This window comes from Bubalus kerabau, chromosome 16 (genome assembly GCF_029407905.1).
Source record: "Bubalus kerabau isolate K-KA32 ecotype Philippines breed swamp buffalo chromosome 16, PCC_UOA_SB_1v2, whole genome shotgun sequence".
In the NCBI taxonomy this organism is placed as follows: Eukaryota; Metazoa; Chordata; class Mammalia; order Artiodactyla; family Bovidae; genus Bubalus; species Bubalus kerabau.
Window position 1 is genome coordinate 11,669,452 of NC_073639.1, and position 21,392 is coordinate 11,690,843.

A 21,392-nucleotide genomic window follows, 5' to 3' on the forward strand; every position below is an offset into this window, starting at 1 on the left:
GAAGAGAAAAATTTAGCAAATGACGTTTTTTCCAGATACGCACATTAACGACACCGTCCATCAGTCTGATACTTAATGATGGGGAGTGATTTATAAACTCCTCGATAAAAAAAAAACATCAAAAACCTCAGGCCTTCCTAATGCCAATGACCCCCATCTTAATAGGCATTTTTTAAGGGGGACACTGAAATACCCTTCTCGCTTGGGATGCTTCTCAGCAGTTGAAGAGGATTAGTTTTCACCTCAGTACTTTAATAACTGCTTCCACATTGATGTACTAAAGACCACGCTCAGCAAGCATCTTTATGACTTTCCAGTTTCACAGGACTGAGGGTGAGGATTTGGGTGCCCTCACAGATATTTATCACTTTGCGTCAGCCCACAGCTCAGCAGAAACATATTCAAAGCTACTAAGGATTCAGCCTAAAGCAGCAGAAACCAGGTTCTTAGTCATGCTTAGTCTTAGGACGACTTTCCATCCATTACGTTTAATGTAAACATTAACGAGAACAATCTGAATTATAGTTAGAATTTATGATGCATTTATTGCAACCCAGACTTTAGAAATTCCCTAAGCAATTGCAGTGATAAGAACATTATAATTCTAAATGTATCATGAGAGTAAAAAAGTTTTGTTAACGTCATTTTGTTTTTACAACTTTACAATATACTCATTAGGTACTTTTTTTTTTTTTAATCGTGTTTATTTTAGACGTTCAATTTAGGGATGCCTAGGGATATTTAAGAGCTGTTGTTGGACACTCAGAGGTCCCAGAAGTCCCATTTTTCACATCCTCTACAAGGAATTCAGAGTCAGATGCAGGAGCATATACAGAAAGGGACTGAAGAGTCTATAGTCACTGAATAATGTTTGAGCAAGGGGTATTCTGGCTAAACATCAAAAGGGAAGTGTCAAATAGGGCAGACAAGCCTGAACTGATAATATTTTACCTGATTCATCTCTCGTCAGTGCTAAACAGAGGCAAATATGTGAAAAAGAACATAAGCAAACTGCAAGTTTTAGCTGGAGATTGTCTTTAAAGTAGGAAAATATATATACACACCTATACATCTGCAGGTACACACACACACACACACACACACACACACACACTTATGAGGCTCCTTTAAGAGGCCGACGCTGGCACACGCACGGCTTTGCTTTAGGAGACCAATCTTAAGGAAGAGCTGGTAAACGCAGAGCAACTCCAAGGCCTCATTCTGGCAGAGTTCAGTTCTCCTCGCAGGCCCATCCTCGCAGGCCTGGAAGATTCCCAGTCTCCCAAACACTGTCTCATCGCACTTCTGTAGTCACCCTGCTGGGCAACTAGGAAGGGAGCCGTTATTCCACTTTACAGATGAGGAAACCGAGGCCCAGCAAAATCAAGTTTCGAGCGGGTGGCCAAGTGGGAGTCCAAACAAGTCCACTCCCATCCACTGCACTCCCCTGTAGTCTGAAAGGCTACACGGCGTACAGACCCCGGATAGGACGTAGCCCAGCACCCCCGTGGGAACGCCGGCTCTGGTGTGCACAGATGCTCTGCCACCAGCTGAGAGGCCCTGTCTCAAGCTGCTCTCAGAATGCAAAACTGAAAGATGGAAGGAATGCACATCCCACATACAAACTGCATGCCACAAGTTCTCTAAATAAAATGTCAGCATCGTGATTTAGAAGGACCTCAAATATGAGAAACCAGCCCTCTCCTCTCCCCTGTCCCCAGAACCCCTGGAAAGGCAGAATTTATCACTGGTCTCTCACAGTTAACTCTGACCGGGCACCACCGGCTGTAACTCATGGCATTAATGGCCACCCCTGTGCTCCCGGACACGGCGACCCATACATCTCTGCTGGCAGGGTTTAAATTACGACACAGCTGCCAGACGAGGGGATGCAAATGAGACGTCTGAGTGCCCTGGTGCTCACAGATAGGATTCTCTCAGAGTAGCAGGGGCTGGCAGCCCCTCTGTGGACTGGCTTCTAGCCCCACGATGGCACTCTCTCATCCCGGGCTGACGCCAGCGTGCTGACTGTCTCTAGGTCTGCAGGGGGTCCCCTTGGGTCGGCAGTGGCAGACACGTATCTTACTGAGACGCGGTGAAGAGTGTCCACAGCCCGACCCCAGAGGCCTCGCATGTCACACGGGAGCCTCATGCAGGCCTCATCCAGGTTGACCATCCTCCTCCTCCTCCTCCCCTTTGGGCGGCAGAGCGGGGCTGGGCCGGGGGGGACACCCGGCCGGGGCAGGGGAGGCAGATGAGGCCCTGACTCCAGTCTCCCGGCCGCCGCCTGAGACACGGCAGGCTGGGGCCGTCAGTCCCCACCACGGTCTCTTCCCCGACGGGTAACGAGAGCAAAGGCTGAGGAATGGGGGCCGGAGCCTCCGCACACAGTAAGGAAGTGTGAGTGCCGAAGGGGAGACGTGGGCTGGTGGGGAGGGGCGGGATCGGTGAGCTGCACAGGACACCCTCAGGTCTACGGAAGGGCTCCCCGGCCCCGCGGAGCCCCCCTCGGTGCGGCCGCGGAAGTCGGAGAGGCCGAGGGGGCCGGCGCCGCGGTCACCGCTGCGTCTCGGGCCCTGCGGCGCCCGAGCCCTCAGAGCCCCCCCGGTGTCTGCGGCTGCCGCGGTGAGACGGGCGTGGAGGGCAGGGTGTCCTCGGGAACACCGGGGAGCCCTGTCACCTCTGCTCGCAGGCGGTGGCGGGGTTGGGGGACGCTGCCACGCCCCCAGCCTCCTGGTGCAGCAGCAGGACTGCGGGCCCTCACGTGCCGAGGCCTGCTTCGCACTGTCCCCACTCCTTCTCAGAGGTCAGAATGCCAACCCCATGACACATCATGCTTTACACACCAGGGGTATTTATCTTCCTAACAGAAAAACACATTCCCTCAAGGCAGAAAACGGTAAGAAAACAAACGTCACACGCTTGTAAGTGGACACTGAAAAATGATCAAAGGGCACTATCATAAGGGGAACAGAACTGTGGATCAGGAGGGCCCAAGAATGGCGCCACAGCCTACCCATCAAAGCAACTCTGCTCAGTAATTACTGGCCTGCTGCACGCAGGACGCAGGGTGTAAAGACCTGGGTGTGAGTGTCCACTTCAGGTGAGCTGAGTGACCATCATGGCCAGTCACCAGCCATGGACTTCTCTCCCACTGTGTGCTCGCTCAGCACCCAGGAGATAAGGTGACTGAACACACACCTGCTCTATGGGCGCCTACTACCTAGAGAATGGGAAAGACTAGAGATGTCTTCAAGAATATTAGAGATGCCAGGGGAACATTTCATGCAAAGATGGGCTCGATAAATGACAGAAATGGTATGGACCTAACAGAAGCAGAAGATATTAAGAAGAGGTGGCAAGGATACACAGAAGAACTGTACAAAAAAGATCTTCATAACCCAGATAATCACGATGGTGTGATCACTAACCTAGAGCCAGACATCCTGGAATGTGAAGTCAAGTGGGCCTTAGGAGACATCACTACGAACAAAGCTAGTGGAGGTGATGGAATTCCAGTTGAGCTATTCCAAATCCTGAAAGATGATGCTGTGAAAGTGCTGCACTCATTATGTCAGCAAATTTGGAAAACTCAGCAGTGGCCACAGGACTTGAAAGGTCAGTTTTCATTCCAATCCCAAAGAAAGGCAATGCCAAAGAATGCTCAAACTACCACACAATTGCACTCATCTCACACACTAGTAAAGTAATGCTCAAAATTCTCCAAGCCAAGCTTCAACAGTATATGAATGGTGAACTTCCAGATGTTCAAGCTGGTTTTAGAAAAGGCAGAGGAACCAGAGATCAAATTGCCAACATCCGCTGGATCTCTGAAAAAGCAAGCGAGTTCCAGAAAAACATCTATTTCTCCTTTATTGACTATGCCAAAGCCTTTGACTGTGTGGATCACAACAAACTGTGGAAAATTCTGAAAGAGATGGGAATACCAGACCACCTGATCTGCCTCTTGAGAAATCTTTATGCAGGTCAGGAAGCAACAGTTAGAACTGGACATGGAACAACAGACTGATTCCAAATAGGAAAAGGAGTACGTCAAGGCTGTATATTGTCACCCTGCTTCTTTAACTTATATGCAGAGTACATCATGAGAAATGCTTGGCTGGATGAAACATAAGCTGGAATCAAGACTGCAGATATGCAGATGACACCACCCTTATGGCAGAAAGTGAAGAAGAACTAAAGAGCTTCTTGAAAGTGAAAGAGGAGAATGAAAAAGTCGGCTTAAAACTCAACATTCAGAAGACTAAGATCATGGCATCTGGTCCCATCACTTCATGGCAAATAGATGGGGAAACAGTGGAAACAGTGACAGACTTTATTTTGGGGAGCTCCAAAATCACTGCAGATGGTGACTGCAGCCATGAAATTAAAAGATGCTTATTCCTTGGAAGGAAAGTTATGACCAACCTAGATAGCATATTAAAAAACAGAGACATTACTTTGCCAACAAAGGTCCATCTAGTCAAAGCTATGGTTTTTCCAGTAGTCATGTATGGATGTGAGAGTTGGACTATAAAGAAAGCCGAGTGCCAAAGAATTGATGCTTTTGAATTGTGGTGTTGGAGGAGACTCTTGAGAATTCCTTGGACTGCAAGGAGATCCAACCAGTCCATCCTAAAGGAAATCAATCCTGAATATTCATTGGAAGGACTGATGCTGAAACTGAAACTCCAATACTTTGGCCACCTGATGCAAAGAACTGACTCATTGGAAAAGACCCTGATGCTGAGAAAGATTGAAGGCAGTAGGAGAAGGGGAGGACAAAGAATGAGATGGTTGGATGGTATCACCAACTCAATGGACATGAGTTTGAGTAAACTCTGGGAGTTGGCGATGGACAAGGAGGCCTAGTGTGCTACAGTCCATGGGGTGGCAAAGAATTGGACACAACCAAGCAACTGAACTGAACTGACCTAGAGAAATGACAGATAAATAAATGATAAAATCACAGAACCGTGGTAGTGCAGCAGAAACCAGAGGTGGCCAGGATTGATTGCCTCTGCTCAAGGAGGCTGGGGTGATGTCAAGAAGACATGCCTTGTTCACTATCTTATGAGATGAACCTGTTTGCTGGGGGACAGGATGCTGCAAACAAAACCAGTATGGTGGTGCTTTAGTTGCTAGGTTGTGTCCAACTCTTGCCACTCTAAGGAATGTAGCCCACCAGACTCTTCTGTCCATGGAATGTTCCAGACGAGAATACTGGAGTGGGTAGCCGTCTCCTTCTCCAGGGATCGAACCCAGTCTCCTGCACTGGCAGGTGGATTCTTTACCGACTGAGCACACTGCATCACTTTATGATGACCAGTTTGGACATCAACAACGAGGTTTGACACTGCTGATAAAAGTCTGGTCTTCACCAGCTCTGGGGCCTGGGGAAACCTGTGTTTGGATAAACGTGATACAGGAGACGCAGATAACCTCACCTGCCAAAAAGTAGGGATGATGATGGTGATGCTCAGCCCTGAAAGGCAGGAACAGAGAGGCCTAGTAGCTTGTGTGTACTGGTGGATCTGTGTAGGGAGAACTCCCAAACTGCGTTCCCTGAAATTTCTCTACAGTGTAGACATAAGGACCGTCCCCAGTCAGCAAGCTACGTTTCGTGATTAAGGCCACCACGCAGTGAGTTACGTCTGGCTTTAAGGTGAGTGCCGTGCTGGCCAGATGGGTAGGGAAGGGGGGACCAGGACAAGAGGCTGGAAGGGTGAGCTGGGGCCAGACTGTGACGCCGAGCATCGTAACAGAGTAGCCTCTCCTCTGTAGAGCAGCAGGACAAAGGGGACTTCCCAACAAGAAGAGTCAGCATCCCTGGGGCTCAATCTCCATACCCACAAAGCTGAGCTGAACAGACTATGTTAGGTTTTCAAAGTTCTGTCCTGCACACACGTGAACCCTGCCACTTCTGTCTATGAGCCTCTAATTCTGTCACCAATTTATGCAGCAGAATTTTTTGCATCATAAAGTAATTTCCTGTTTGTCTTTCTCCAGTTAGTACCATCCATTAAAACATAAATGAAAATGGGTTTTCTGGGCTTCCCTTGTGGCTCACAGGTAAAGACTCTGCCTGCCAATGCAGGAGACACAGGTTCGATCCCTGGTCTCGGAAGAGCCCACGTGCCGCGGAGCAGCTAAGCCGCGGTGCCACCACTACTGAACCCACGCTCCCACTGAGCCCACGTTCTGCAGCTACGGAGCTGCCTGCCCTCGAGTCCACGCTCCACAGCCCGAGAAGCCCCTGCAGTGAGAAGCCCCCACACCACAGCTGAAGCAAAGCCCACACAGCAGCAAAGACCCAGCACAGCCACAAACCAAGAACTTTTCAAAAAAAGAAGAAAGAAAATATGCTTTCTAATGTCTGATAAACAGTAAATGCAGAAGTGCAGATCAGTTCAAGAAACCCATTAACACTGTGTGGTCACTGACCTGATTTTCTAGATTTAAATTCTCTTGGCCCCTTACCTGCAGGGTTGGTATAGATTTTAAAATGTCACAGTCTGCACAAGATTGTCTGCATGTGATTCCCGTCACTCTAAAGGGAGAGAGGCCTGAGTTGGAACAGAAAGGCAGAGACGACGTACCAAGAGGTTCTCGGGCTTGATGTCTCGGTGCACGATGTTGAGGGCGTGGAGGTACCTGAGGGCGTTGGCCAGGTTGTACACCATGGCGCTCCCATCCCTCTCCGTGTACTTGGTCGAAGAGGTAATTGCATCGAAGAGATCTCCACCCTAGAGAACATGTGAAAGAACACACTGAAACATCAACAGTGGCAGAAACAGACTCACAGACGTAGAGAACGAATTTACGGTTACCAAGCGGGAAGGGTGGGAGGAAGGGATACTTAGGGAGCTTGCGATGGATGTGTACACACTGCCATGTTTAAACTGCAGAAGCAACAAGGACCTACTGTCCAGCACAGGGAACTCTGCTCAATGCCATGTGGCAGCCTGGATGGGACGGGGGTTTGGAGGAGAATGGATACATGTATACGTACGGCCGAGTCCCTTTGCCTTCCACCTGAAACTATCACAATGTTGTTAATCAGGTATATTCCAGTACAAAATAAAAACAAGCTCAATTAAAACAAATCAACAGTGGCAGGGCTATGAGGGGACAAACAAAGCTCATCAGCCTGAAGGAGATGAGAAAAAAAGGACACAAGTGCCGCGCAAATGAATCAACACCCATCTCACAAATAACGAAAGTTTCAAGGCAGCAATGTGCATTTCCAGTGAGGGTCTCTGAGAATACTGCTAAGTCTCGGGATGCAGCACTAACAGACTCTCCTGGGATCTCTCCGCCTCTTACCTTGACCAGTTCCATCACCAGGAAGAGCTCAGTGGTGGTCTCCATCTCCTCAATCAGCATGATGATGTTCGGATGTTTCACCCTGCGCAGGATCGACACTTCGTTCTCAATCAGATGTTCCTGGGGAAGAGGGTTTAGAGGGGAGGATCAGACACGACGGAATAGGCTCTGTTCCCGCGTGCCAGAGGATAACACGGGCTGTGGACCTGAGCCTGCAGGAGCACAGACAAACCACACCCTGGGGACAAGACGGAAACCAACAGAAGGACTTCAGACAGCCCTCGCAGGGCTTGGTGTGCTATCTGGACTGTAAGGCACGCTCCCTCCTGCCTCTTCTTCATTCCCAACACTTTAAGAGCTCATGATGCTGTGAGAGCTTGGGCTTGCCACCCTGCGCTTTGTAATGCAGCTGGAATCACTTTTCCCTCTCAGTATACACTCAGAAATGAAGACAGCATGTAAGGAAATTTGGCATACTTATGCAATACAACTTCCAGCCTTATAAACATTTTTAGGTTTTAAACTATTTACCAACATGAATTTGAATTCTGTGTTGAAATTTGTGAAAAAGAAACTTTCTTCCTCTGTATTTGGGTATGAAACCACTCACCAGATAGATGCTCCCTATCTTGTATTTCAGAAGTCAGGAAACATGTAGTACCACGGGGACCACCATCCTTATTTCAACTCTAATTACTTCTCTGAAAACACCACTTGATTGTCAGTCCTGGTGGGCACTGTGGTGGGATCAGCACCGTAGCAAAATGTTTACTCATGGCATTAAGGAATTATTCTTAGTATGCCAGTCCATGAATCATGAACAACGACTGCTCTATTATGAGATGTTAAAAATCTCTCCATAATGTCACATTTGTTGATCCTCATTAACTGTGATAATGAATTGTTTAGAATTTAGGGAACGTTCTGTAAGACTGCTAATTGCCCTATTATACACTTTAGGTTTTCAAACAGTTTTCTTTATATAAGTTTACCTTATAAGAGCTATCATTTAGTACCCAGATACACATGCGTGCATGTATATCCATCATGTGTATGTCCCTCTCATCACCCTTTTTGCCTCCTCTGCTCTCATCAATCTCAGAACTAACCTGAACTTCCCACTGCAGTAGTAAGATCATTATCTTATCTCTAGTTCAGTATACCATTTATGGTTCCTCTCTTATCTCCATGCCTCCATGTATATGTGTATTTTTACCCAAAGCAAGCTCAAATATTTCTGGACAATAGATGGAAGCATAAACTATAACAAGCGAATAAATAATATCCAGATAAAAGTCTGTTGCAGCCTCCTGCACATGGTGAGTGGTGTGTTTTGAGTGTTGAATGCACCGTGTCTGTCCAAACGTTGGCAAATGACGGTGCAAACAATAAACAGAAGCCTGGAGGATCCCAGGGACGGGGGATGGGGTCCTGCCGTCTATGGGGTCGCACAGAGCCGGACACGACTGAAGCGACTTAGCAGCAGCAGCAGGGGAAAGAAAAGGGCTTCCCTGGGGGCTTAGTGAAAGAATCTGCCTGCAATGCAGGAGCCTCAGGAGATGTGTGTTCAATCCCTGGGTCGGGAAGATCCTTTGGAGGAAGGCATGGCAACCCACTCCAGTACTCTTGCCTAGGAAATCAGACAGAGGAGCCTGGCGGGTTACAGTCCATAGGGTCGAAAACAGCTGGACATGACTGAATGACTTAGCACGCACACAGGGGAAAGAAAACCACCATTCCCTAGGAAACGAGTCCCTTTCTGTCACAGTACAGGGTGCTTGAGTAACATCTCTGCACTTATTCTTAGAACACTTCTTTGAGTAGGGGGATGCAAACCTAGATTCCTGACATCCAAGCTGACATCTTTTGGAATCTTTCAAAATGAAAATGACTGCTGTCAAGCTGAGACTGATTCCTTGAAAGGCTGGAACTAGAGGTAGCATTGCCCCGAGGTAGGCTCAAGGCAGGCCCACACTAGGCTTTGTACCAAGCAGAGCATCTATGCCTACTGATGAGTAGGGCTGGGAAGACGCAGCTGGCTCTGGACTCGGCGCCCGGGGAAGAGGGCACGTCTCAGACCCGAACCGACCACGGCGGAGAGGCCGCAGGGCTGCTGACCCGGCTCCAGCCGCACAGCGCTGACTTACAGAGCGGCAGCGTCACCAGGCAGGCACAGAGCCCTGGGCCCTCCCAAGGCAAGCGGCTGGCAGCTGAGCCCTTGTGGCCACGGGGACAAAGACTCAAAAAACGGTCCGTGTTCACACACTTCTTTAGAAGCCTTTGGCTCACCTGTGCCAACCGGGTCCTTAATCACAGTAACGCAGAGGTGGCTGTACCTCTGTGAACAGGTAAGGCAACCGAATGAGTTTATTTCACTCTGTGTGATGCCAAGTCGACACTGTAGTAAAACAGGCGTTTGATTTTGAAGCTAAATGGATCTATCATGTCAGCTCTCCTCCCGCCTCTCCATCCCCTGAGGTTGGGGGGAGTCTGTAAATGTGCCTCTATTCAGGGGCTCTGCATGTGATGCTAATTTCCAGGGACATATATAAAATAATTCACATCACCAGTACCCCAAGAATGCACCCAGACTGGAGCTAAAATAGAGTCCAGCACTCAGGGAGCCTGCACCTCTCCAAAGTCATCTTCTTCATGCAAGGCACCGCAGAGCCTCTTCTGGCACGCACTGTGTGACTTAGCCCTGGGCCTCCGGCCATGTTACGTGTCAAATATTAAGTGGATATTCCAACAACATTTTTTCCACCACTCTTTATTTTCTTGGCTTGCTGTATGCTACTCAACAATGCCTAGTATTCTGTGCACATACTGAAGGTTTTTGTTGGGATGTGGGAGCTATTTGTTTCCCAACCTCTGACTATGTCTGTAAAAATGTCTTTGAAGGAACAATCCACTTTTTAAAGTAAACCATCCTCAGAAGCAAAATGGAACGATGCACAAAAATCTTTACAAACGCTATCTTCCTACTTCTTAAACAGCCCGTATGTAATCATTGTTTCTAATATATAAAGATGCTCTCTAGGTTACATTTTCCAGAAAAATTATTTCTAAACACAAGATGAACATCACTTTTGTCTCAAACTGTACTGAACTTACATTATTCAACCACCCACCATTATTTATGTTAAGTGATTCATGATTTTAACTCCAGATAATTTACATACGAATCATTTCCTGGCAGTATGCCAAGGTTTTGTGTGTGAGAATAAATGACAAAGAAAACTGCCAACTTGGCAAAGGATACAGCCTTATCCTTGGCCAGGGTGGTTTTTAACATCTAAAAGAGAGACAGAGCCAGAGACAAATGGATTTGGGGAATAAACAATGCTCCCAAACCAAACGATTCATCTTGTGTCCAGTCTTTTCCACCTGTGTCCTTTGTCTCATTGAATGAACCTGGGTGCCCAGAGCAGAAGGGCATTCTGCCCTGACCCTCCCTCCCGCATCCTCCTGCCCAGCTCATCAGTCACCCATCCCCGCCAGGCCTGCCTTCTCAGTAGCCTCAGAATACATCCATTCCCTCTTTATCCCTTTTGTCAATCTTTTTTTCTAGGCCTCCAGGCATCTGCAAAGGCAATTTTGTCTGGAACTTTCTTTCCCCACTTCTTGGTGAACTCCTACTTATTCCTCAGAACCATGGGGGATCTCACCTCCTCCAGGTAGCCTCCCCTGCTTAACCACGGCTGGATTAGGAAACCCGCGAATTCGTCCTCATAGCGCCCTGCGCTCACTCCAGTCACAGGTCTCACCCTGCTGTCTTGAAGGCCTTTGTTTACCTTGCTCTCCAGCAACCAGCACTGTTCATTCTTGAGTAAACACATCACACACTGCTCACTGTTAAAAGTTTTACAGCCGGTATCTACATTGTGGGGTGAGTACCGCTGAGGATGATACAGAGAGAGAGACTGTATAAGTTTGCTGTAGACTGAAAAAAGAAAGAAGGCATATGCAGACTTCTACAGAAATTATGATTCCATGAAAGATTTTGAGGAGATGAGGAAGGCTGGTATCTTTCAGAGTGCAAAGTGATTTGGAATATAAAGAATTTCTTTGGGTTGAGTTCCCTGGAAGTTTGTCACTTTCCTGTGTTCCTGAACTATGAAACTATGACTATCTGGGGATGTTCAATAGTAATATGTGATGAGTGTGGTTGGTTGAATAATGGCCAAAGTTATCAGGTCTTAATGCCTAGAACTTGTAAATACTACTGTACTTGAGGGGAAAAAACATCTCTGGAGATATGATTAAAGCCACTGCAACAAAGAAAAAACTGTAGATTTTCTGGGTGCCATTACAAGCGTCTTTACGAGACAGAGGCAGAGGGAAAGTTCACAGTCAGAAGAAGAAAAATAAACACAGAGAAGAGAGGGAGATGTGAAGCTGGAGGCGGAGTTCGGAGTGATGTGTTCCTCCAAGGCAAGGAATACTGTCAGCTACCAGAAGCTACTTAGAGTCAAGGAACAGATTTCCCCCCACGGCCTGCAGAGCGAAAGTGGATTTCAGAGTTCAGCCCCTGAAACAGTGAGAAAAATGCTGTAAGTCATCAAGCTGGTTGGGAAGTTATTCCAATAGCCTCAGGAAGCTAATAGCATACATTTAGATTTTTGTCCTACCCTGACCCATAACATGTAGATAATGAATGCAGAACTCTGGGGAGAAAAGGAGGGAAGGGCCACTTCTAAGCACACTACAGAAAGTGCCAGGTTTCACACACTGTGGGGATTCAGTAAATATTTAGAATGATTATCATTTAGAATATTAGGCATAGAAGAAGTCTTAAATTTATCAACATCACAGCCTTCTCAAAAGCCTCCATAAATCTGGCCCCAAAGTAGATCTTGCAAAAATCTCCTAATTGGTATGTAAATCAATGAAGTCAGAACACTCCCTCACACCATACACACACACAAAAAAACTCAAAATGGCTTAAAGACTTAAATACAAAATACGGCACCATAAAACTCCGAGGAGAGGACACAGGCAAAACATTCTGACTTCAGGTCAGTCTCCCAAAGCAACAGAAATAAAAGCAAAAATAAACTAATTAAACATAAGCTTTCATACAGCAAAGGAAACCATAAACAAAATAAAAAGACAACTTACAGACTGGGAGAAAATATTTGCAAACAAGGGCTTAATTTCCAAAATATACAAACAACTCATACAATTCGAAATAACAACCAACCAAATCAAAAAATGGGCAGAAGACCTAAAAAGACATTTCTCTGAAGAAAACTTACAGATGGCCAATAGGTACATGAAATTAGGCTCAACACTGCTAACTGTCATAGAAATGTAAATCAAAACTACAATCAGATATCACTTCACACCAGTCAGAATGGCCATCAGTAAAAAGTCTATAAATAATAAATTCTGGAGAAGGGTGTAGAGAAAAGGGAACCTTCAGACACTGTTAGTGGGAATAAAAATTGGTGCTACCACTAAGGAGAACAGTATGGAGGTTCCTTAAAAAAACTAAAAGTAGAGTTACCGTATTATCCTGCAAGCCCACTCCTGGATATGTGCCCGGAGAAAACTCTAATTCAAAAAGATACATGCCCCCAGTGTTCACGGCAGAACTATTTACAATAGTCAAGACATGCTGCTGCTGCTGCTGCTGCTAAGTCGCTTCAGTCGTGTCTGACTCTGTGCGACCCCATAGACGGCAGCCCACCAGGCTCCCCCGTCCCTGGGATTCTCTAGGCAAGAACACTGGAGTGGGTTGCCATTTCCTTCTCCGATGCATGAAAGTGAAAGGTGAAAGTGAAGTCACTCAGTTGTGTCCAACTCTTAGCAACCCCATGGACTGCAGCCTACCAGGCTCCTCTGTCCATGGGATTTTCCAGGCAAGAGTACTGGAGTGGGGTGCCATTGTCTTCTCCAGTCAAGACATGAAGGCGACCTAAATGTCCATCAGCAGAAGGAAGTGTGGTGCACATATACAATGGGACATTACTCAGCCATAACAAGAATGGAATAATGCCATATGCGGCAACACGGATGGACCTAGAGATTATCACACTAAGTGACGTAAATCAGACAAAGACAAATATTATACCATACAATATCAAATACAGGAGTGGGTTGTCATTTCCTCCTCCAGGGGATCTTCCTGACCCAGAGATCAAACTTGGGTCTCCTGCATTTGCAGGCAGATTCGTTACCACTGAGCCACCAGGGAAGGCCCAAATCACTTGTATGTGAATCTAAAATACGACACAAATGAACTTATCTACGAAACAGAAATAGACTCACAGACATAGGAAACAAACTATGGTTACGAAAAGGGAAAGTGGGTGGGGAAGGGATAAATTAGGAGTTTGGTATTAACAAACTAGTACACCCCTACTACGACCAGGTCCTACTATATAGCACAGGGAACTGTATTCACCATTGTAATAACCTATAATTTAAAAAGATATATGTGTAATTGAATCTTTGTGCTGTAAACCAGAAAGACAACATTATAAATGAACTATACTTCAACTTAAGACTATCTCCTACTTGGAAGAACCCAACCTGCTTTCCATCTCCTGGGCCCCTGCTCAGGCTTTGCTGACCGCCTCTAAGGCTCTTCTGTCATTCCTGCCTATTCAAGCCCTGCGCGCATGCATGCGTGCATGCTCAGTCATTCAGTCACGTCTGACTCTTTGTGACTCCATGGACTGCAGTCTGCCACTACCCCACTGCTCAAGTTCAGCTCCAATGCTTCTTGCTCTAAGGCATCACCACTGAGCAATCTGCTTCTCTCTCATCTGCTTCCCTGAACTCCCAAAACACTCTTTACAGATTTGGTATTAATTTGTATATTAAATCATCTTGTTCCTAGCACAGAATCTCACACAAACATCAGATGTTAGAAAAACAGTGAATTAATCTAATAACACTCATACACATTACAGAAAAAGCAAATAGAAAGTCAGAGGTTAAGAATTTTCCCCCAGGTTCTTATTACAGGAACAAAGGCAGAAATTGAACTTGGAGGAGGAACATGATGGACTAACCCAAAGATTCTATCACTGCTCTGTCTCTGTGACTTCTGGAAAGCTATCTAATCTGTATTTCTGTTTCTTTATCTGGAAAACCAATACATCTGTTTTGCAAGTCATTAAAGGTAATATGCAAAATTCCTAAATGCCCAAGCCTTGATAGATAATACATTTTGGATAGACATTACATTTTGATAAATGGCAGATATTGTTTTCAGCATTATTACTTTTCTGTGTACATCTCACAAAGCAGAGGTAATGAACAATGCCCCCAGGAGAGCGTCTTAATACCTGCCCTAAGATTTTGTTTTTTAAAAAAATTCTCTATACCATTTTTTCCGAAGCATAAAATTCAGTGGAAAAATCTACTTATTGAAAACAAGTATGAGATGAACAGATACAAACTACTACCCATAAAACAGACATGCAACAAGGATTTACTGTACATCCTATAATGACCCATAATGAGATACTGATATTATCTGAAAAGAAATAACTGAGTCACTTTGCTGTACACCTGAAACCAGCACAATATTGTAATCAACTATCCATTTTTTTAAAAAGTTTTGAAATTATAATTTCATATAATGTGGAAATAATTGCTCAAGTAAGCAAAATAGAAGGATGAAAACTAACTATATGAACATGAATTATAAAAATACAATGACATTCAATAACGAGGAAAAACAATACCTCATTTTTTTTTTCTTCACCCAAATGTTTGAAGTGACCTATTCATTTGTCTTAACACTTGGTGTATCAAACTGTATTTTTTTTTTGCATGAAGATCTTTTTTACTACTACTGACACTAGAGGTCTCTTCAAGAAAATTAGAGATACCAAGGGAATATTTCATGCAAAGATGGGCTCAATAAATGACAGAAATGGTATGGACCTAACAGAAGCAGAAGTTATCAAGAAGAGGTGGCAAGAATACACAGAAGAACTGTACAAAAAAGATTTTTATGACCCAGATAATCACGATGGTGTGATCACTCACCTAGAGCCAGACATCCTAGAATATGAAGTCAAATGGGCCTTAGGAAGCATCACTACAAACAAAGCTAGTGGAGGTGATGGAATTCCATTTAAGCTATTTCAAATCCTGAAAGATGATGCCGTGAAAGTGCTGCACTCAATATGCCAGCACATTTGGAAAACTCAGCAGTGGCCACAGGACTGGAAAAGGTCAGTTTTCATTCCAATCCCAAAGAAAGGCAATGCCAAAGAATGCTCAAACTACCACACAATTGCACTCAACTCACACGCTAGTAAAGTAATGCTCAAAATTCTCCAAGCCAGGCTTCAGCAATATGTGAACCGTGAACTTCCTGATGTTCAAGCTGGTTTTAGAAAAGGCAGAGGAACCAGAGGTCAAATTGCCAACATCTGCTGGATCATGGAAAAAGCAAGAGAGTTCCAGAAAAACATCTATTTCTGCTTTATTGACTACGCCAAAGCCTTTGACTGTGTGGATCACAATAAACTGTGGAAAATTCTGAAAGAGATGGGAATACCAGACCACCTGATCTGCCTCTTGAGAAATCTGTATGCAGGTCAGGAAGCAACAGTTAGAACTGGACATGGAACAATAGACTGGTTCCAAATAGGAAAAGGAGTACGTCAAGGCTGTATATTGTCACCCTGCTTATTTAACTTATATGCAGAGTACATCATGAGAAACACTGGACTGGAGGAAACACAAGCTGGAATCAAGACTGCCAGGAGAAATATCAATAATCAGATATGCAGATGACACCACCCGTATGGCAGAAAGTGAAGAGGAACTAAAGAGCTTCTTGACGAAAGTAAAAGAGGACAGTGAAAAAGTTGGCTTAAAGCTCAACATTCAGAAAACGAAGATCATGGCATCTGGTCCCATCACTTCATGGGAAATAGACGGGGAAACAGTGGAAACAGTGTAAGACTTTTTTTGGTGGGGGGGGGGGGCTCCAAAATCACTGCAGATGGTGACTACAGCCATGAAATTAAAAGACGCTTACTCCTTGGAAGGAAAGTTATGACCAACTTAGACAGCATATTAAAAAGCAGAGACATTACTTTGCCAAAAAAAGTCCGTCTAGTCAAGGCTATGGTTTTTCCAGTAGTCATGTATGGATGTGAGAGTTGGACTGTGAAGAAGGCTGAGCACCGAAGAATTGATGCTTTTGAACTGTGGTGCTGGAGAAGACTCTTGAGAGTCTCTTGCACTGCAAGCAGATCCAACCACTCTGTTCTGAAGGAGATCAGCCCTGGGATTTCTTTGGAAGGAATGATGCTAAAGCTGAAACTCCAGTACTTTGGCCACCTCATGCGAAGAGTTGACTCATTGGAAAAGACTCTGATGCTGGGAGGGATTGGGGGCAGGAGGAGAAGGGGACGACAGAGGATGATATGGCTGGATGGCATCACTGACTCGATGGACATGAGTCTGGGTGAACTCCGGGAGTTGGTGATGGACAGGGAGGCCTGGCGTGCTGCGATTCATGGGGTCTCAAAGAGTTGGACACGACTGAGCGACTGAACTGAACTGAGAAAGCTGCTTAAATTTTAATCAGGTAAACAGTATTCTTTCTATCATAATTATTTTTAAACTTTTAATGAAGAAATACTTTAATTCAATTGTTTAGAACCTGGCTCCCCAAATTATGACACGTTCTGCTTAAATCACACAATATCAGATACAAAGAGTAACACCCACTTCCATATGGAGAAAAGTCTCAGCAGTTGAAAATGTAATCAGATTTTCAGCACGATAGGTAAAAACACACAGAATTATTTAAAGAAAATTAAATTTAGAAAAACCTTGTTCAAAGAAAAGGGAGCATTTTGCACAGACTCTGCTACATTAGCTGTCACGATGTAGTGAAAAGAAAAAAAAGTGTATGACAAATGTGCCTATTGGATTTACAGTCTGGGGCTCTGAGAAATTTTACCATAATTATTTTAGGTTTTCTGTTAAAAATCTACAATTTTGTAAATGTCTGATGAAGAATAGTTTTACGAGTTCCATAAATGTAAGACCACTACTGCCACATCAAGTCCTCCTAGTAATAAGTTCTGAATCCCTCTGGCCTATTAATAATATTAACAGCTAACATGTGTTAAACTTTTGCTATATACCGGTACTTTTCTACATATCTTACATGCCTTAATTAATTCACAATAACTTATATCTTAAATATTATTAATAACTGCATTTTATTAGTTATTAGGAAGAAACAGAGGCACAGAGGGGCTAACTAATTTTTCCAAGGTCACACAGCAAGAAGACACAGGATTAAACTTAATACAATCTGTCTAGGGTAGTGCTGTTCAGCAGCAACTTGATCCACACATGTAAATCTAAATTTTCTAGTAGCCATGCTAAAAAAATATAAAAAGCAGGTAAAATTTATGACTTACTTAACCCCAAATATTCAAGATACTACCATTTCAACATGTGATCAAATACAAAAGATATTAAGTATCTTACATTCTTCTTTGAGGATTAAGTCTTCACAGTGTGTTGTGTGTTCACACTTAGCAGACATTTCAGTTCAGACTAGCCGCATCTCCAGTGCCAGGAGCTCAGAGTGGGGCCGTGAGTACCAGAGCCTGCTCTCTCACCTGCTAGCTAGCTACCAGAAAGGAACCTAAAAAGGTCTTTGTCGTCATTACTAGAGAATATTTATCTTTTCAAACATAGTTAAAATACCAGTAATCTAGCAGCATCCCATCATTTTTTTTTCCCCCAGCTGGATCTTGAGAGTGGGACAGAGAAAAAACTTGATCCACTTGGATAGACAATCCATGTGTGTGCACATCCTGCATCAGCTCTGGTTATTACTATCTTTCCAAGGATGTCTGTACAGCAAACATGCTTGGAACACAAAGACAGGGTTTGCCCTGGCCGGGAGGCCGGATCTGCTTCCTGACCACGGTAACATGTCCTCCTCTGAGGCAGAGCTTGGCGAGGGTACTGGTGGCTGCCTCCTAAGACTGGGGGGTTCCTAAGCTTTGGGATCCTCCACTGTGACACAAACCCGCTATGGGCCTTGGGAGTTAAGAGGAACCAACACCAGCATGGAGCTCACGCTACCTGCTATGCCGTGAGTAAGTGCTTTCTTGTCTCTGATCCAGGAATGTTGTGTCTTCTGCCACAACTATCAAGCTAGAAGGCTAATTTGTTAGTCTGAAAATAGGGTCAAGTCTCAGACCCTTCACTGTTCTTGACACAACTTTGTGTTACTAGGTTCTGAAACAGGCATCTCCCAGAGAAGAGAACTTACATTTTTCGATGGTTAGGACAAAGATCAAATCAAGTTACTGTTTTAGGATTAAGGTTTCAGAAAAATGGCAGGAAAAAAAGCTTGATACGGTTTCCCCGAGTACTACCAGCAGTTAATTCCTGTTATTAGCTTATCAAATTGCCACTTAAATTCCTTCACCACAGTAAACAACTGTAAGTGTTTTCAGTTTCTTTCACAAAATAGTTACATATACTGTACCTTTCCACAACATTTGGCTTTGTCTATAATCTTCAGGGCAAACTCCTTTCCGGTTGACCTATGAATAAACAGAGGAAGGCCATTTAAAGACATACATCAAAGACACCATCCTTCCTGATTTCCTCTACAGCAGACTCTGGGAAGAAAGACTGGCTTCCTCCTCTATACCCCAGAGAGGATGCTGAGTAAGTGGGGTCTGGGAGAAAAATACCCCCAAAAAGATTTTTTAAAAACCCACAAAGCCACACTATCAATCTCCTTTTATAAATATCAATCATTACAATATTACTAAGTAACTCACATATTTAAAATAGTGAAATTCTGTTGCATCAGAGCTGGAGGAAGGATATTTTTCCACACTTAAATCTCAAAAATAGTTCCCTTAGGAGACAGAATAAAATTTAGAAAAATGAATCAAAGTAACAGAAAATTTTCTTTTATCAACATCTTTACATGAATCCATTAGTCCATCAGGCCACAATTCAAAGCTGAAAAGTCCTTAGACTTTCACTATCCATTTCTCAGTCCAAACTCCAGTGACCATCTGGTGCCATTTCACCTCCACCTCTAAACACCCCAGGCTGGTACTGGAGACAGCATTTCCTTGGACACAAGAATCTGGGTGATGTTATTTAACCTTTAATCACCTTTAACGTCATTTAAGCTGAACATGCCAAAAATACATCTTTCAGAATTCAGGAGAACAGTTCAAGAAAGAACACTGGTATTCTTGGAATGCATTAGTTCTCCCAATCACAAGCTACATTTGCTAGGGGGCCACAGTATACACTGATGACCTACTTTGGAAGAATAACTTTTATCTAAATTAGTATATGGTATATATAGCGGTAAAGAACCCATCTTCCAATGCATGAGACGTAAGAGATGTGGGTTCAATCCCTAGGTGGCAACCCGCTCCAGTATTCCTGCTTGGAGAATCCAGGGACAGAGGAGCCTGGCGGGCTACAGTCCACAGGGCTGCAAAGAGTTGGACACGACTGAAGCAACTTAGCATGCATGTATATATAGTGTGTTAGTCACTCAGTTGTGTTCACATATATGCGTATAGAGTATAAACCTGCTTTCTACTTTGAGAGATGAATCAGGTCTCATCCATGAACCAGAGAGAAATGGGCAAGAATACGATTCATTAAAAAAAAATAAAATCTACTACAGCACACCTGTGGCAGGCTTTGTTCTCAATGCTATAGTTGTATTAATTCATTTAATCCCTGCAGTGAAAGTGAAGTTGCTCATTCATGTCCGACTCTTTGCGACCCCATGGACTGTGGCCTATCAGGCTCCTCCAACCATGGGATTTTCCAGGCAATAGTCCTGGAGTGGGCTGCCATTTCCTTCTCCAGGGGATCTTCCCAACCCAGGGATCAAACCCCGGTCTCCTGCATTGTAGACAGACGCTTTACCGTCTGAGCCACCCCCTCATTTAATATTTAATTTCATATTATCAGTAGTTCAGGATACATGAGTTCTGACTTTATTCAAGATCAGAAACAACCAACTTTTGCACATATGAAAATAATATTTCTGCTTTTCCAGCCTTATTTTAAGGTCTTGATTTCTCAAATGGTAAACAATATTAAAACTGGAAAAGATTCAGATTAGAGTCTTTGCACTTACAGGCTGTTTTTCCAGCTGTTCTAAGTGGTAATTTTTGTTGTAGGGGGTGGGCGGGAGGTGAGTTTTCCAGAAAGTTCTGGTAACTGCAGTTTTTCTGTTTTGCTACATCTTTGGTGGAGGTTTACTGTTCGTTATATGGTACAGAAAGCAGCTCCTTGTCTTCCAAGCTCCTTTACTTAGCTCTGGTACACAGACTGTTGCCCAAGCAACAAGCATCTAAAATATGATTTCTAAAGGCTCATTATAAATCCTAGGCAATATTTGCTTTATGTTATGGGGAAGGGCTTCTCTGGTGGCTCAGACAGTAAAGAATCTGCCTGCAATGAGGGAGATGTGGGTTTGATTACTGGGTCAGGAAGATCCCCTAGAGAAGGGCATGGCAACCCACTCCAGTATTCTTGCCTGGAGATTCCAGGGACAGAGGAGCCTGGAGGGCTACAGTCAAGCTGCCTGTGAGCATGCAAAACCACTCGTCCCTAGGGTGGAGCCTTTGAGAAGGCCTTCTGTTCATTCAGGTAAGAATAAGTTCCAAAGCAGAAAGGTATGCATCAGTGAACAAGCGATTATCTTCCCTCACCTGTCCATGCACTCTTTGACGACTGCAAAATTGCCGTCTCCAATAACTTTCCCAATTTTGTATTTCTCAAGAAGAGTCGACGACTCAGAGCACCTGTGTCCATCCACACCTGCAAAAAAGGATAAACGCACATGCTAATGAACACATCACATTTCACCTTGATGTTTACGTATTTGTAAAATAACAAATCTAAATGCACTTCTATATCTATAGTAAAACTAAAAATCCTCTGAGCATATTTTCTTAATAAAACACCAGAATCACCAATTTCCTTTTAACCTTGTTGGCTGGAATCAGAAACCAACAAAATCAAGAAGACTCTTGAGAGTCCCTTGGACTGCAAGGAGATCCAAC

The 21,392-nt window shown here is 44.4% G+C and overlaps 1 protein-coding gene across 12 annotated transcripts in view; it reads right to left on the reverse strand.

Annotated features, from left to right (window-relative positions):
- The window catches only part of DCLK2 (doublecortin like kinase 2), a 187,450-nt gene that overhangs the window by 16,813 nt on the left and 149,245 nt on the right, over positions 1 to 21,392 (reverse strand). For 7 of the 12 annotated variants that reach the window (XM_055549582.1, XM_055549579.1, XM_055549578.1 and 4 more), the window contains 5 exons: positions 21,039 to 21,147; positions 18,824 to 18,881; positions 7,327 to 7,446; positions 6,655 to 6,746; positions 6,481 to 6,550 (listed from right to left, as the gene is read on the reverse strand). In XM_055549582.1, the coding sequence (XP_055405557.1) occupies positions 6,481 to 6,550; positions 6,655 to 6,746; positions 7,327 to 7,446; positions 18,824 to 18,881; positions 21,039 to 21,147 (449 nt within the window). Of the gene's footprint in view, positions 1 to 6,343; positions 6,551 to 6,599; positions 6,747 to 7,326; positions 7,447 to 18,823; positions 18,882 to 21,038; positions 21,148 to 21,392 lie in introns of those variants that run through there. The other 5 variants (XM_055549581.1, XM_055549587.1, XM_055549580.1 and 2 more) reach the window with 2 other exon arrangements.